Genomic DNA, 14,094 nt, shown 5'->3' on the forward strand with positions numbered 1-14,094 from the left:
GGAAAAGTTTGTCCAAGAAAGCAGCAAGATACGAACGTTCAGCCCTTCCACAAATTCTCGATTCTCATTTCTTTAGATAAAAAACGACCCCGGTCTAACTTTCTGTCCCATCATTTTTTTAAATTAATGTCCACACGAAAAGTTATACAAGAAGCCCTAAATTTAATTAGCGGACCCAAATAAAGTCATATATTTAATAGAATGCCTGACAATTAAATTTGCACTATCGGGGCTCTCCTAGTGGAGGAGACGGAGCAGGGAGGCCAGCAGTTTCTGTTTCCCTTTTTCCACCGGGGAAACCGGCGGCAGGCCTCTAAAGCAGGAGGGGGAAAGGCCGCTTTACTGATGCTTCCCAGCAGCTGGGGGCCCGGTCAGTGAGCCAGCCTGCGTCCCTACGTCCTTCCAGTAGGTGGGGGTGTCCCAGAGCAGAGCTCAGGGTGCAAAAGAACCAGAAGGGATTAGCCGGCAGGGCCTGGAAACAGCTGTCCACATCAGTCCTGGCAGGGGTCTGCGGGGGCCTGCGGAGGCGGACCGAGTGCAGACACAAAATGGGGGGAGGCTGCTGGGAGCAGGGACAGGGTTAGATCATTTTTTAACTGAAATATTCCTGGGACGTGGAAGTCTGTTTCTTCATTCTCGCACCAAGCCAACCGGTATTATTATTATTTTTTGAATAGTCTAAGCTTTGCAGATACAGATTTTTTTTTTTAAGCATGTCACAGAGTTTAAAAAATCAGACAAGGGTCCTGGCTTCGGCAAGTACAGCTCTGTTTATATTTTAATGTTTCGTACGTGACTGCCTCTGTTGGGGAAGAGAGAGAGAGAGAGAGAGAGAGAGAGAGAGAGGGAGGGAGAGAGGGAGAGATAGAGAAGTTGCCTGTTAGCTTTAGTGTAAATCACAGATACTTCATTTTTCCTTGTGTCCTTGGAAATTATTCAAAATTAAACCATCCCTCCTTTATGGGAGGTGGTGTCTTCTGTATTGTAAATGGGAGGGGCTGTGTCTGGTCAGCAGCAATGATAATTCAAGGCCAATCGATGGAAACACACACGCGCACACACACACACACACACACACAGGCCCCTACCCTGCCCCGGCTCTTCCAACTCTCAAGTTACAGGTTTACACGGCAAGTCTAAATAATATTCAAAATGATAAATGGCACCCTAAGCCCAGGATTCACCATCAATCTTTTTTTAAGGAACATCCATCTTCAATAACGCATGTCTGAATCATGTGAAGCCAGGAGCCCTGAGCTTCATTTCTACCACCCCTCACTAGCCAGGGAGGCTGAATGATACCTGTCAGCCCTGCTTGGTCTTCTTCTTCTTTTTTTTTTTTCCCTTGACGACTAAAAGGGGGGGGAATAAAAGAAGGAAAAACAGAGAAAAGGAATGTGGGGGGGGGGAGGTGAGAAGAGCGTCAGAGGCTGAGCTGCGTGGCTCAGCAGACAATATGAAGGAACATAACCTCGTCCGTGCCTCTGCCAATCTCGTGCCCGCCCCGCCACACGCCCAGCCATCCATACGAAGCAGGCTCTCCTCCCTTCGCCCCTGAGTCTCCTCTCTCCTCTCTCCTCTCTCTCGCCAAATCAGCAGTGCTCTCTCTGCAAGCCAGCCGTACTGTGTACAGTGGGAGGAGGAGGACGACGAGGCAGCGTCACATGGACCGGGCTTCCCCTCCCCTCCCCGTGTCTGGCTGGGGCCCCTATGATAAATGACATATGTCATTCTGTCAGGAGGGAAGGGTGGGTCAGTGATGTATGACTCCGCTGAAAAGGAAATCGACTCTTTGGCATGGCGCAGCTCTTCACCGGGATCTAGTTTCAGAACTCTGAAATGAATTCTCCGACGTTTCAAGTGCATACTTAGGGCAGGCTGATGGGAGGCCTGGGGAAATCACACTTTTATCCTCCCCCTGCCCTTCTGATGGCAAGGGAGGGGAAAAAAAAAAATACGGCTCTGCCACTGGATACCTGCAAAAGGCCACACGCGTGTCAAAGTCCCCAGCAGTCACACACCACGGGTTACTAAAAAAATGTGACTTTGGGGGCAAAAAAAAAAAAAGGAAACGAAATGAAGTGGAGTAAGGTTAGTCCTTTTATTTATTTATTTTTTCATGGCAAAGGGCTGACACAAAAGCAAGATAAAAATTAGCATGTTTGAAGTAATCGTCCGCAGCTTGACATCTGCATAGTAAATTTTAAAGGAAAAAAATGTGTCAGACAGCCCTGAGCCGCTTCGCCCTCCCCCCTTTCATTAGCTCACTGCCAGGGTGGCACTGCTGAACCTCATTACGGCAAGAGGATTTATGAAGCTGAACCCAATGGCAAAGAAAAGGCATCTGTCAATAATTGTAGGGAGCTGCACTCACAGCTTTGAAATCTCATTAAGTATGCAGTTATCAGGCATAAAGATCAAAAACATTACTCAACTCCGACAGAATCTTATGGAGGAACATTAATTAGCAACAGGCCTACAGTACAAAAAAAAAAAAAAAACACACAGACTTCCTCTCACACCTGCCCAACCCACAAACCTAAAGCAACACTCCCCCTCCCGCCCGCAAAAAAATAATTCCCAGCATCTGAGACTGATCAAGAACATGAAACAAGAGAGACACATACAGAAAGGGGGAGAGGGAGGGAAGGGGTGGGCGGCGAGCAGGGAGGGAGGGGAGAGGAGGGCGGGGAAATTCAGTTGAGAAAGGCTTGGCGGTGAGGAGAGAAAAGGAAGAAGCTGTCAAACTTGAGAAGGATGTCAGCACTGGCCCTGATTACAGGGGCCTATGGAGTTCTCAGACCTTTTATCATCCTCACCATCAAAACCAGCTGAAAGTCACCGCAGGAGGGCTGGTGGCTGGCCCCGCTGTAGCCCAGGCCCAGGCTGGGACCCCCAGACCCTGTCCTCGGCCCCTGCTCACCTGGCAGGCCGGGATGCTAGGCCTGGTGCCCAGGAGACAGGCCCTTGCCCAGCCTTCCGCAGCACCCTGATTTCCCAGCCTGTTCTGCAGCCAGCCCGTGAAAGCAACAGCCAGACCCAGCTCCCCGGGCCTCGGGCACAGTCGAGGGAACCACTTGCTGTCACTGCATCTCAGCACCATCTGCAAACACCTTTTTCTTCCTCCAAAGAAGAAGAGGCATCCCCTTCTCACACACCACTTTCCCTTATTTTATTTCTGTGTATGCCTGATTTACAGACTCCATGCCTTACAACACACCGAAAAACAAAATATAAATGCAGAGAATTCACATCCAAGCCGTCAGGCCAACACCGGGTCATGAGACCTCTTGGCCTTTGTAGTACGTGAGACAGGGCCCGGCTGAGCATGGGGGCCAAACCTCCCTGCTAGGTTGATTCCTGGTTATCCACAGGGAGAAAATTAAATGACAAGGTTCCTCTCCCACCACATCCTCCACCTCCTGCAGGCTATGATGGCAAAGAAGAATTCGAACGGGTTTGGAAACATCCCGCAAGAACTGTGTGCTTGGGGTCTCTGGCCAACTTATGTCCTATGGTGGCCTGGATCCAGGGTAGGTGCATGGAGATGTGGCGGGGGGAGTCTCAAAGATCACTCGGGTTTCTGTCAAACAGGCAACGTCGGCCAACGCCGTGGCGGGATGTGCAACAGTCAGGCACGGTCCTCAGATGCCCCCATGAAAGGTGTATAACAATAGTCATAAATAATAATAATAATAATAATAAAGCATATATTCTGTGCTAATTTCCCTTATTGCACTATTACAGAAAGGAGGCTTTCTCTTGTTACCCATAAGCACATGCTCCTATGTTCTCTCTCTCTCTCACACTCACACACACACACACACACACACACACACACACACACAGCACTTCCCATAATCCCACACCATGAGGATGAGAAAACCTACAGAACAGCCTCTCCCCTGATCTGAAAACTCCGCTCTCATCCTTCTCTGAGCTCCTCTTCCATTCCTATACCTCTTACTTCATTCCATAGGCCCTTCTGAAGTGTGTACCTCTCTCCCCTCCAGAAATAATGGTCACTTTTTCTTAATTGGCCACATCTTTAAGGAAAGGGGAACTAAGATTCCTAGGCAACCAACCTGAAGACCCTTTCAAGCCAAGGCCCATCCTTTCCAATCACTGCCTCTCCTTTGGAATATCAATGGATACAGCTCGGATAAATTGTCACCTATGGCCGAAAAGAGTTGAGAACACTTGTCTATAAACCAGACTTGACGAGAAGGCATTTTAGCAGGAGTGTTACAATAAGGTGTTTATATTTTTTTATGCGCTTACCATATTACCTTTATTATGTGTAACATCAAAGTGATTATAGCAATTACATTTAATAGAATTAATTACAGAACTTCCCATCATCCCGGGATACATAATGCATTAGAGGTAAGGCAAAGAAAGAAAACATCTTGATTGTAGTGACTATTGTGGGTGTGTATTTTCCCTGGCAGCAATGCCAAACCAACTGCAGCTTTCAGGAAGAGCAGGGCAATGGAGACGGAGAGCTTTAATCAAAAATGAGGTATATTTCCCTTAACTTAAGTAACACTTTTGCCTAATAATATGTTGGCGCTATTGGACATATAAAATCAATTTAATTTTTGAAGCATGAATCTTTAAAAGGCACTGGTTAATCCACCCAACCAATGTTACTACATAAAGGAGAAAGCACATGGGTGAAAGACTTACAAGCCTTTACGTATGCAAAATAAATTCACTCAAGGCTTCATTAATATTAATTTAAATTCAAAACCCATTTACATTAAATTGTTCATTAAAAATTGCCTATTTTATGCAACATGCATTTCTCAAAGAACTCAGAGGAAACTGAATACATAGGACTAGATTTAATGACGGGGATGGAAAATCAAAAGTAAATGAATTGGAGTCATTTCATGTATATTACCAAACAGCCCTTTGCTCTCCAGGGGATGGGATCCAGTTTGGGGAACAAACAGGCATTCAAAGTAGTTTGCTTTCTGCTACTATAAAGTTGTGAACGTGACCTTCCGGTCTACCCAAGAGGAAGAAGAAAACAAGAGAAATTGGTGGAATGGAAACCAGTCCAAAACCAGACTGGGGAAGGAAGCAGGTACCACCTCAGAATCTCACCTGGACTCAGAAGCATGGAGAGTTAGGCTTGCTTTTTAAAAAGTTACATTAGTGAACATTTGCCAGTACCCATCTTGGTCTAGAATTAATAGTTTCTCTCTCCCTATTCACTCCACCCCCTGCAATCCTTTATTCCCAAAGCAAGGGAATCAGGAAGATGATGACAAGAAGTTGGTGAGTTCCTTGCTTTGGCGCCCTCCCCCTTGAAGACAATCTGAACTTACACTGTTTCCCCAACAGCTGTTCTGGATGAAGAAAACACAGTCATAATTAATAACATGTGTCCTGACAGTATGAATTAATAATTTATCATTAAGCCCAAACAAATTTATTCTTCAAGAGCCACACCTTAGCACATTTGAGAAAAATAAGGTAAGGAGATGGTCGAAAAGTCCGGGCAATGTGACCTTCAGAAAAATGCTTTCCCGACCCCCAATACGTCTCTTAGGCCACTCTTGTTGAAATACTAAAATAATTTACAGAATTGAAAGTAATTAAACCCGAGAATCTAAGTGCTGATCAAATCAAGTGTATGTGCTCAAAATGTCTTTTTTTTAAATGGGGCTTATAAAATATTCAATATTTGGTCAAGGACACTGTGTAATCTTTCTAATAAAGATTCCTAAAAGTGGAGTATGACAGTCATTCAGGCAAGTGGTCATAAGCAGATTATGTTCTATTACTGTTTTTTTTTACTTCCGAAAATGCATAGCATCTTTCTAATCACAAACAGTAACCTGAATTTTTACACCCATGTCTAACGTAAATGTTTACAAATGTTGAAAAATTTGAGAAAGCTACCAAATCTACGTATCCGTTCTTTAAAATTCAGGTAGAAGACTCCAGAAAGAAAAAGAAATATTCATAGCCATTGTTTAGTAGAATTTGAAAATTAATTTAATGACTAACTGCAAATACTGGAAACTAGAATTAATCTGTCTAGATTTTTTTTTAAAGGCTTACAGACGTTTAAATGCAAGTATCGGGACACTTTATCAACCTAACATAAAATTGTCATCTTATCTTATTATATGACTATTTTATGCACGTGTCAAAAGAATTTAAAAATGACTGCCTGTCTATTGAGTCTAATTACAACTGCACATTATCTGTCTCGATGTACCAGTCCATATCATTGTTACCAAATACAATATATTGTATTCACCTTTCATTTTTAACTTCAGACAGAGAAACCACAATTTGGAGCATAACTAGAACACACACACACACACACACACACACACACACACACACACAGTGAACACCTGAGAGGGTCCGGGGTGAGTGATTCCTTGCACAGGCTGCAGGATGGTGGTACAGGGGTGTTACAAAACAGCTTCTTTGAAAGGCCTACCTACCTGAGCTGCACAAAAACACAGAAAGTAGACACACACCCTCTTTTTTTTTTCTACTACAAGACTAAAGCTATTTTTATAGTTTGTCCAGTGACAGGCAGGAATAAAAATGGGCCAGCAGGAAAGCCTCACAAACTACACTCGGCATAACTGGCCTGCTCCTGTTATTGGATTAAACATGGCTGTGGGGCACCAGGACCAGGACTCCCTATCCTCTCCCTGCTCCTTCCCCGCCTGCATCCACGGCCCTCGCCCCAGCCTGGCTCTGCCAGACACCGGGGAAAGACAAAGGCCCCCCAAAAGGGCCAGGCGCTTCGCCCTCAAGAAGATGACCCTTCTCCCTCCAGAAACCCAGAAGGGGAGGGCGGGGAAACGAAGGGTTTTCATTCTGGGAACTCACCTGGGTTTCACAGCATTTCCCCCGGCCCTGAGCAGTCACCTTTCATTCTAATCAGTTTACAAAACAATCTTTAGTTAAAAAAAAAAGAGGAAAAATGCAGACTTGCGAGGCAATTTGGGGAATAACTGCTGATACATCAGTTATTGACTACCTGGCTCCTGTTTACGAGCACGCTCAAGGCAAAACTGAGAACAAAATGACAACATCAACTGCTCACAATCAAGGGTGGCCCTGGAGAGCACTGAAGCCCTAACTGACAGTTGTCAAGATAATGGGGGCACAGCAGCTGATTCGGGAAGCTTCTCTCCCCTGTGTGGATGTCCAGGGGAATAGCCTTGCCTCCTGCCCTCTTTGTTTTTCTCCTTCAGCTTCTTGATTTCTCTTTTTTTAGAATTTACATTGCTCCTTCCATTTTGTAGGAAAAGGGGTGCGGGGAATCACAGAGCGACCAAAACCAGTCATTTTGTCACCTTGCTACAGGGTAGAACGTCTGTCCAAAGGAGAGACATGTGGCAGGTTTGAGAGCAAATAAATTCCCAAGGCTGATGCCGAAATGCCTTCCTGAATGCTCCATGTACTTCCAAGAGAGAAAAGCTCCTCTCTGGAGCTGCCTGGTATGTGGACGAGACTTAGGAAGGTTGGGATGGTGTTACTTGGACACCGCCAGGTGTGCCATCTTTTAGTTTGCCCATGTCTACTGGCAAAGTAAAAACCCCCAGGCTGTGCCACCATGAGCTTATCCTATTCCTTGGGGACCCACAGTGATCTGTTACCCCAGCAGGTCCTAAGGGGTCCAAACCACTTTGACAAAAGTCAAGATGCTTGAAACTTTACCTTTGCAGTGGGACCACCTAAGAACTCCATGGAAGGTTATTCTCTTTCACCAAATAAGACTCAAAAGGTCAGTGGCAAGTTGTTGTTTGTTGGATTGTTTTTTTTTTTTGAGGGGAGGGTGGAGTTTAGGCAATGGCCTTTAATGATTTTACACTTCCTTCCAGAAAATGAACAGGAAAGAATAAAACGTGATCTGCTATTAAGTACTGCTTGACTTTCTTTTCCGGTATTTTCAAAAAATACTTGTTGAAAAACAAATGCTACACATAGGAGAGAGGGAAAATGGTAGCTCTGCCCAAAGGACAGGGGCCTCTGTAACCCCGCTCCTCTGAACTTCTACAGGCAATGGCTTTTGTCCAGCACAAATGTATAGCCCTTTAAAATTACATGCCTGGAGAAAGGAAGCTCCTGCCCAGGTTTCTCTCCAGCAGGTAAAGAAATTTCTCTCTCCCCTTTAAGAAAAGACACTAAGCCGTGCATAATTTCTATCAAAAAGAGAAAAATCCTAAAGGGCAGAAATCCGTCTTTTCAGGGATTCTTGGAGCCTGCTTTGGCCTTCTGGAGAACAGTGTTACACTTGGCCTAGATGTAAAAACTGTGCACCTGTGTGCTATGTCTGCACGCTCTCCCCGGCTCTCAGCCCTTTGTGGTTGTTATTCTACCCCCAGACCATTAAAAGGGCCCTAATTCCTATGACATGATTATCCAGGTACCAAAGCCCATTTGTCACCTGCAGCAGAAAATTGAGTTAATGCACAACTAAAGGCAGCCAGGACTGTGTAATATCAACTTGATTACATCAAACTAGCTGCAAACCTAATTCTGCTGGATGACACTGCGTCGAGCTTGTCATCTCCAATCATTAAAGCTGTCAGGAATCCATCAGGTTTACAGCTAATTAGGTGAACACTAATGAAGCTGGCAAAACAACTTTTCTTTTTTTATGGCTGAGCGGACCTTTCAGTTTGGAGGGGGGAAAAATTCTCGAGTCTCCTCAAGGTTGCTGGGGAATGGATTTCCAGTTACCAATCAGCAGACATCTTTCTTTTTCCCCACTCTCTCTCTATCAGTACAAAGCAATCAATTTGTCATCACTCCCAGTATGCCACAAAAGCAGGCATGAACCTTATAACTTGCAGCTAGGAGAACTGAAAAAAGGAGAAAAAATTGGGAAGTTTCTTGTCCATCCAAATAAACAAACAAACTCACACAGCGCACTTATTGGCCTGTGCATACTTATCACCAGCCTGGATGTGGAAGGTTTTTTTTATTCCTCCACTCTCCTAAATAAGTAGCCCTTCAGACATTCCCCCCCCCTCCTCCACACGTCCATTAGGCAGAGGCATTCTGATAAAGTAAATCCAAAACCAGGGTATGAGAAAGAAAAAAAGCACTCATGCTGCCAACTTCTGATTGACCATTAAGCTATTGATGAATGTGCCTGTCAGGAGAGAGACAATTAAATCAAATATGAAACAAAGTCGTTTTGACGGGTCATTTTGATAGAGCAAAACCATTCTTCCAGATCCTATTAGTAGTGCAGTCAAGTTTTTATATAATGAATATTTCTTAACTGACCTGAGATTTCCTGGCTGGCTTTTTAAAAGGTGCAAAAAGGTTAGTGAACAGGTTGCTTTAAAAAACTAGATAAATAAAGCCAACAGCACATTTCCTCCTCCTCTAATATTTTTAGCAGAAATTTATCCAATAAGAGTCTCAGATTGGCAAGGTGGAAGAGAAAAGATGAAGCAACGGCGGAGAGGATTCTAAACCAAATGTAAAGATGCAGTCACATATGGTTCATTTGATTGAGGCACACAGATACCTTCAAATGTGCATCCAAAAAGGAAAGAAAAAAATCCCAAAGACTGGAAGCAGTCCAAGACACTCCTACTGCCCAACTTTGTGAAGGAGTCCTCCAAACTTTGAGAGTTTATTTTGGGTAGATAAGCTCATTGCTTGAGCTTGGAATTTAAAGTAGAAGATGGGATAGGCAAAAAGCACCAGCCAGGAGGTGACTTGAGAGGAAGCACCCTCCCTACAACCACTACTGGGATTTTCAAACTTTCTAAATTTGGGTAACCCTGAGGACAGAAAGCAAAATCTGTAATATATGCCCCAAACCAAGTCTGTTTTCTTCTACGATTTTCTTAGGACACTAAAAGGACAGTACATTTTGGGGAGAAGAAAGAACAGCATTTCCTCTCTGTGACCCTGTGTGAGAAGACTCAAGTTCAGATGCAGCCGGTGTGTGAGCTCTACCGGCAGTGCCGGCTTAAGTGACGGAAATGACCATCACCATCACCCCCACTGCTACTACAGGCACTCCGGGGCAACATGGGTACCATACTTTCATCCAAAAAGGGCACCAGGCAATGCCCTGACCCTTCTCCCTCTCCTCCCTTCTTCCACAAAAGCAAAGAACAGAAAAGAAAGGAAGAGAAGGAAAAAAAAATAAAGGAAAGAAAAGAAACGAACCTCCACTTAACCCTCCCCTTCAGGCAGCATCTGAACCTCTGCACATCTGAGTGTTACTCATATCAAAATACATCCTGTCCATATGTGGTCCTCTCAGCAATCCGCCCCAAATCCCAGAAGTTGTACTGACAGGGCCCTAGTGACGTCACAGAGCTTGGCCTCACCATTTCAAGTGATTTATTGATGTTTATTGGGAATGAATAGATCAAAGGCAGCAGCATGATGGGCAATCAATCAGTCATCAAATCAAGGGTGGCAAAGGGCCAGAAACCCTTCTTCCAAGCAACATGCCCCCAACTGACATTATTGCAAAATAATGTTATGTGTGTGGGTTTTGTTTTGCTTTCAATGATGCTTTTTCCAGAAAAGAAAAAAAAAAAAAACCCGGCTCAGTCTTAAAAGGAGTTGACACTCCTGGAAAAAAAAAAGAGGGGGGGGTGATGGGGAGAAAGTACTCAGACACGTCCCAGAACTAAGTGCTATGAGGACATGAGGATGGGAGAAGCAGTGGAAGGAGGGTGGGGGTGAGCGAAAACAAACCGGGGAAAAAGGAACGCCAGCATCTAACATCGACTTGACAGTCATCTGACAATACCCAGACCCTGTGCTCTCTGCTTTCCACCGCTGTGCCCGGTTTGGGCCCAATAAATGAAGAATCAATCGGATTAGCAGTAAGGTGGCCGAAGGGACCCGCTCGCTCACTCGCTCGCTCTCTTTCGTTCGGCAGAGACACCAGGCAGTCCCCCGCCGGCCGGCCGCGGGAGGACACGGAAGGTGTCCCGGAGAACTCAGGTGACCCCGCCCGCCCCCACAGAAAGAGACAGAAGAGGGCTCCTTCCCATTCTCTCCGCGGCCAGGCAGAGAGCTGAGGAGTCAGGGACACAGCCCTGCTCAGTTCGCTGCGAGCGAGCACGGTTCCCGAAGTGGGTGCGAGCGGGAAGGGGCGGGGGGGGGTGCAGAGCGCAGCGGGGCGTCCGGGGGGCGCCGGTCCGTGAGGCGGGCGCACGCACCAGACAGGAGAGCGGCGAGCGAGCCCGGCGCCCCGGAGTTACTCTGCGCGGCCAGAGCGAGAGGGGCGAGGAGCGGGGCAAGAAGCGGGGTCGCCGCCGGCTGGAGACGCTGGGCGAGGAGAGGAAGAGGAGGCGGAGGAGAGGAGGAAGGGGAAGCGGCTCGTACCTGCTGCGCGCCGGGGCGCCTGCTGCTTCCTCCTCGGCATGATGCTCCTCCGGCGACTGCCGCTGCCGCCGCCGCCGCCGCTGCCGGGCTGAGGAGAGGGAGGGAGGGGCGGCGGGCCCGCGGGGGGGCGAGGCGGGCCGGCTCTCAGCCTCCCCCCCGGAGAGCGGCCGCCCGCAGGATGCTGCTGAGCCCCGGCTCTCCGCGTCCCCCCCGCTCCGCGCTCCGCCGCGATCCCCGAACGTGCGGAGGGAAGAAGGAGGGCGGGCGAGGGAGGCGCGGGGAGGGAGGAGCGCGGGGGGAGGAGGAGGCAGAGGAGGAGGAGGAGGTGGTGAAGGAGGAGGAGGAGGAGGACCGCGCTGCCGGCGGATTGGGAAGTTTGACAAATCGCTCCAGAGGCCGGAGGAGGAGGGGGCGGGGAGGAGCGGCGGCCCTGCCCCCCCCCCGCCCCGTCCCCAGACGAGGTGCGCGGGGTTCAGGGCCGGGGGCCGGGGAGAGGGGGAGAAGGCGGGCAGAGGGGTGGGAGGAAGAGCGCGGGAGCGGCCCCGGCCGGTGAAGCCCCGGCCCCCGCCCCCGGGCAGGGGGTCACGGCATCGGAGGGGGCGCTCAGCCGCTGCCGCCGCGGCCCGGGGCTCGGCGGTCCAGTCTTATGCCCGCTGCGCGGCTGGAGCGGCGGCGTCGGCAACAGGCAAGCTTAAAGGAAAAGGAGATGATCGTGTCACTCGCCCGCCCGCGGGGGCGCCGCGCCCCCGCTCCCGGCCCCGGGCCTGTCTAGGACCCCCGCCCAGTCCGGGGAGGGGGTGCCGCCCCTCCGCCTCCGCCCCGTGCGCGCAAGCAGGGGCGCGGCGCCGGCCGGGCCGAGCCCGTCCCGGGCCGCTAGCTACTCCCGCCCGCCCCTCTTCCCCACCGGGCCTCGCCCCCTGGCCGTCCCCCGATGCCCCTCCCGGGCCGCACTTCTCTCCACACGCCGCGTCCAAAGCCCCCAGCTCGGACCCCCGGGCCTGGGCCCGCGCACCCCGGGGATGCCAGGGCCCGCAGGCGGGCGCCGGCGCCCTCGGGGGAGGAGGTGGGCGCGGGCCCGAGTGGGTGGGGGCTGCTCTCAGACCCCGCGCCACCAGGGCTCCTCCCCCGGGACCCGCCGCAGCCACTTCCCCCAATTTTTTTTTCCGGGCAAACTTTCCCGGGCCGTCCCGGGGTTTGGTGTGGGAGGGGGTGCCTCCAAGTTTCCTCTCCAGACTGGGAAGATCAGGGTACCTCCACCCCGCCCCTCGCCACCTAGTCGCCGGGGCGCGCCCCCCACCACCGGCGCAGGCGGATCCCAGGGCGGGACGGCGACGGGGTCAGGAACTCGGGCACCCAAGCCCATCCCTCGCCCCGGGGCGCCCCGAGAGGGGCCACCGCGCCCTGCGCCCGGCCAGCCAGCAGTAATGAGCAAAAAGAATTGATTATTGATTGGGTGATTGGGATCGCTGAGACTCGCGGCGGGCCGGGCCGGCGGGCCGTGGAGAGGAGGAGCTGGCAGGGCTGCATTGGCTGCGGGCAAAGCGGGCTCACTTACGGGCGGCCGCTAGGGCGCTGGTGGGCCGGAGCTCACTGGGACGACCCCCCAGCGGCGCCGACTGAGCGGGAGCCGGAGAGGCGCGGGCGGCGGCGCATCGATGCGCTGCGGGCTCGATTGCGTCTCCCTAGGCCAGCTCTTGGGCCGGGAATGGGGCGGCAGCGGCGGGGCCGGCTCCGGGCGCTGCCGGGCGGCGTTGGCGGGAATGCGGGGGCGGCCGCCAGGCCTACTGCCCCCGAGGCGGTGCTGCTCCCGGGCGCGCCGCTGGGGCCCAGGGAGTTTCCTGGGCCCCGCGTCCGAGAGTCCCGGCCAGGGCCGGAGCCCAGTGCCCTGGGACTGGCTGCCTGAGCGCTCCGGGAGCTGCAAACCCTGGCCTTCTTCCTTCCTTCCTTCCTTCCTTCCTTCCTTCCCCGCCCCCCCCCCCGCCTTATGTTTCTTTTTTAGTCTCTCCCTCTTCTTCTGCCCCCTCTTCTCTTTATTTTTTTCTTTGTGATTGTTTTTGCAAGTTTGTTTTAAAAGTTCACAGGCATGCTTTCTTTTTTAGACTAGGAGACCGTGATCTCACCCTGACGGTAAGATCAAAAGTCTCCGCTCGCCCCCAGCCTAAGAGCTTGGGCTCGGTCCAGACGCCTCCCTGAATGCAGATGTGCCGCCGCCGTCCTCCCGGGCTATAAAGACGTCTCCTGCGCCTTGGCGCGCGCAGGAGCGCTCGGAGTTGCGGGATGCGGACCCCGGGTGGTTGCGGGAAGTCGGAGTCGAGCGGAGACTGGGCTCGGAGGCTGGCCTTGTGAGGCGGACTCGGGGGCGGGGGCGCGGCGTGCAGTTGGTGCCTGCGGCCGCAGAGGCCAAAAGGACTGTCCCTCCAGGCCCGGGAGACGCGGCCGTAGGGCGTGAAACGCTTTTTGCGAACGAGAAAACGGTGAGTTAGCAGAGCCGCCCGTGGCCTCAGGATTCTAGGATTCTGGTTGCGGCACTGAGCACCACTTGCCTGAAGGAGGGTAGGCGCCGCGGGAGGTCAGCTCCTGCCAGCCCCCGGCTCACCTTCCACGCGCCGAGCGCCCACTTAGGCCCGCCGGTTGTAGTGAGTGCACGGCGCTGGGCGCCGCGCACGGAAGGCTGAGAGTTTCGCCCTGGCTTGTGCTCCCCCCTCCTTCTTTCCTTCCTCGCGCTGCTCTCCCAACCTC

The 14,094-nt window shown here is 51.0% G+C and overlaps 1 protein-coding gene across 1 annotated transcript in view; it reads right to left on the bottom strand.

Moving 5' to 3' along the window:
- The window catches only part of TSHZ3 (teashirt zinc finger homeobox 3), a 69,507-nt gene extending 58,074 nt beyond the window's left edge, over positions 1–11,433 (bottom strand). The window contains exon 1 of the mRNA XM_082606182.1: positions 11,356–11,433. Within this exon, the coding sequence (XP_082462308.1) occupies positions 11,356–11,395 (40 nt within the window). The 5' untranslated portion in view covers positions 11,396–11,433. The remainder of the gene's footprint in view (positions 1–11,355) is intronic.
- Between the last annotated feature and the right edge of the window lie 2,661 nt (positions 11,434–14,094).

The sequence above is a fragment of the Mesoplodon mirus genome (genome assembly GCF_964341445.2).
Source record: "Mesoplodon mirus genome assembly, chromosome: 19".
Taxonomy (NCBI): domain Eukaryota; kingdom Metazoa; phylum Chordata; class Mammalia; order Artiodactyla; family Ziphiidae; genus Mesoplodon; species Mesoplodon mirus.